Genomic DNA, 1273 nt, shown 5'->3' with positions numbered 1-1273 from the left:
TCACTATAAAAACAAAATTTGTTTGTATAGCATGCAGTTTGTTTTCAAAGCTGCTCTATCATGTGTAGCCATAGTGCATGCAAGGTGCAAATTGCTCAGGCTTTAGTTCTGTAAAATAAAGGTACATCAATCTAGCACCAAGCCTTTCCCCATGTTTACATGTCATTGGTATGATAATCAATTTTTTTATGTTAATGTCTTTTTTAGATGGCGACACGCCCATGTACATACTCTACATGGCCTGAAATAAGCATGACGAATGCTATCAAAGCAGTTGAAGAAGAGGGGTTGACAGTTAGACTTGCAGCGGAGCTATATGGCATTCCCAAATCAACACTTTATGACAGGATCAGGGGAAATGTTCAACATGGAACTAAACCTGGCCCAGTGCCGTATCTTACAAAAGAAGAAGAGGTTATTTTGGCTAAGTTTTTAATCAAATGTTCTCAGATTGGATTTCCCCGCACAGTTTCAGAAGTTCTTGCACTAGTAAGACAAACAATTCAGTCAAAGGGTTTAAGTGACGTCTCAATTTCTTATGGATGGTGGCAGAAATTTTGTAGCAGGCACAGTGAATTATCACTTCGTACTGCTGTGCCTTTAAGTCTTTCGAGAGCCATGGCCACTGATAATAGTGTCATACAAAAGTATTTTGATATACTTGAAGATACACTTAAAGAAAATTCTCTATTCAACAATCCAACTCGCATATTCAACTGTGATGAAACAGGACTCCCATTGAATCCTAAATCTTTGAAAGTTGTGAGTGGTCGTGGAGCTAAGAATGTCAGTCAAATCACTGGAGAAGAGAAGTCTCAAATCACAGTTCTGGCATGCACTTGTGCAGCTGGAGTACCGTTGCCTCCATTTGTAATATTTGATCGTAAGACCTTTAATGATCAGCTAATGGTAGGAGAAATACCAGGTACACTTTACGGCTCATCTCCAAATGGATGGATCAGTAGAGAGCTGTTTTTGTACTGGTTTCGTAAGCTGTTTTTAACAAGTGTTCCTAGGGTACGTCCTCTCCTTCTCCTGATGGATGGTCATTCTACTCATTATGGTCCTGACCTTATCAAGATAGCAGCTGAAGAGCAAATTTTAATATTTGTATTGCCACCCAATACCACTCATTTAACACAGCCACTTGACAAAGGGTGTTTTGGGCCATTAAAAACTGCTTGGAAGGCTGTGTGTCATGAGTTCTGCACTAAAAACCCTGGTCGAGTGGTAACCAGATACGATTTCTCTGTATTATTTGCTGATGCATGGA

The 1273-nt window shown here is 39.7% G+C and overlaps 1 protein-coding gene across 1 annotated transcript; it reads left to right on the top strand.

Moving 5' to 3' along the window:
* Positions 1–252: 252 nt before the first annotated feature.
* On the top strand, positions 253–1230 carry LOC100638496 (jerky protein homolog-like; the record flags this gene model as incomplete). The annotated part of the gene is made up of 1 exon (XM_003392029.1): positions 253–1230. A coding segment is annotated over exon 1 (978 nt), but the record flags the coding sequence as incomplete, so codon positions are not given.
* Positions 1231–1273: the final 43 nt, after the last annotated feature.

Source organism: Amphimedon queenslandica, unplaced genomic scaffold, assembly GCF_000090795.2.
Source record: "Amphimedon queenslandica unplaced genomic scaffold, v1.1 AMPQUscaffold_2256_Cont25741, whole genome shotgun sequence".
NCBI classification, from domain to species: Eukaryota; Metazoa; Porifera; class Demospongiae; order Haplosclerida; family Niphatidae; genus Amphimedon; species Amphimedon queenslandica.
This window is presented reverse-complemented; position numbering and strand designations above follow the sequence as displayed.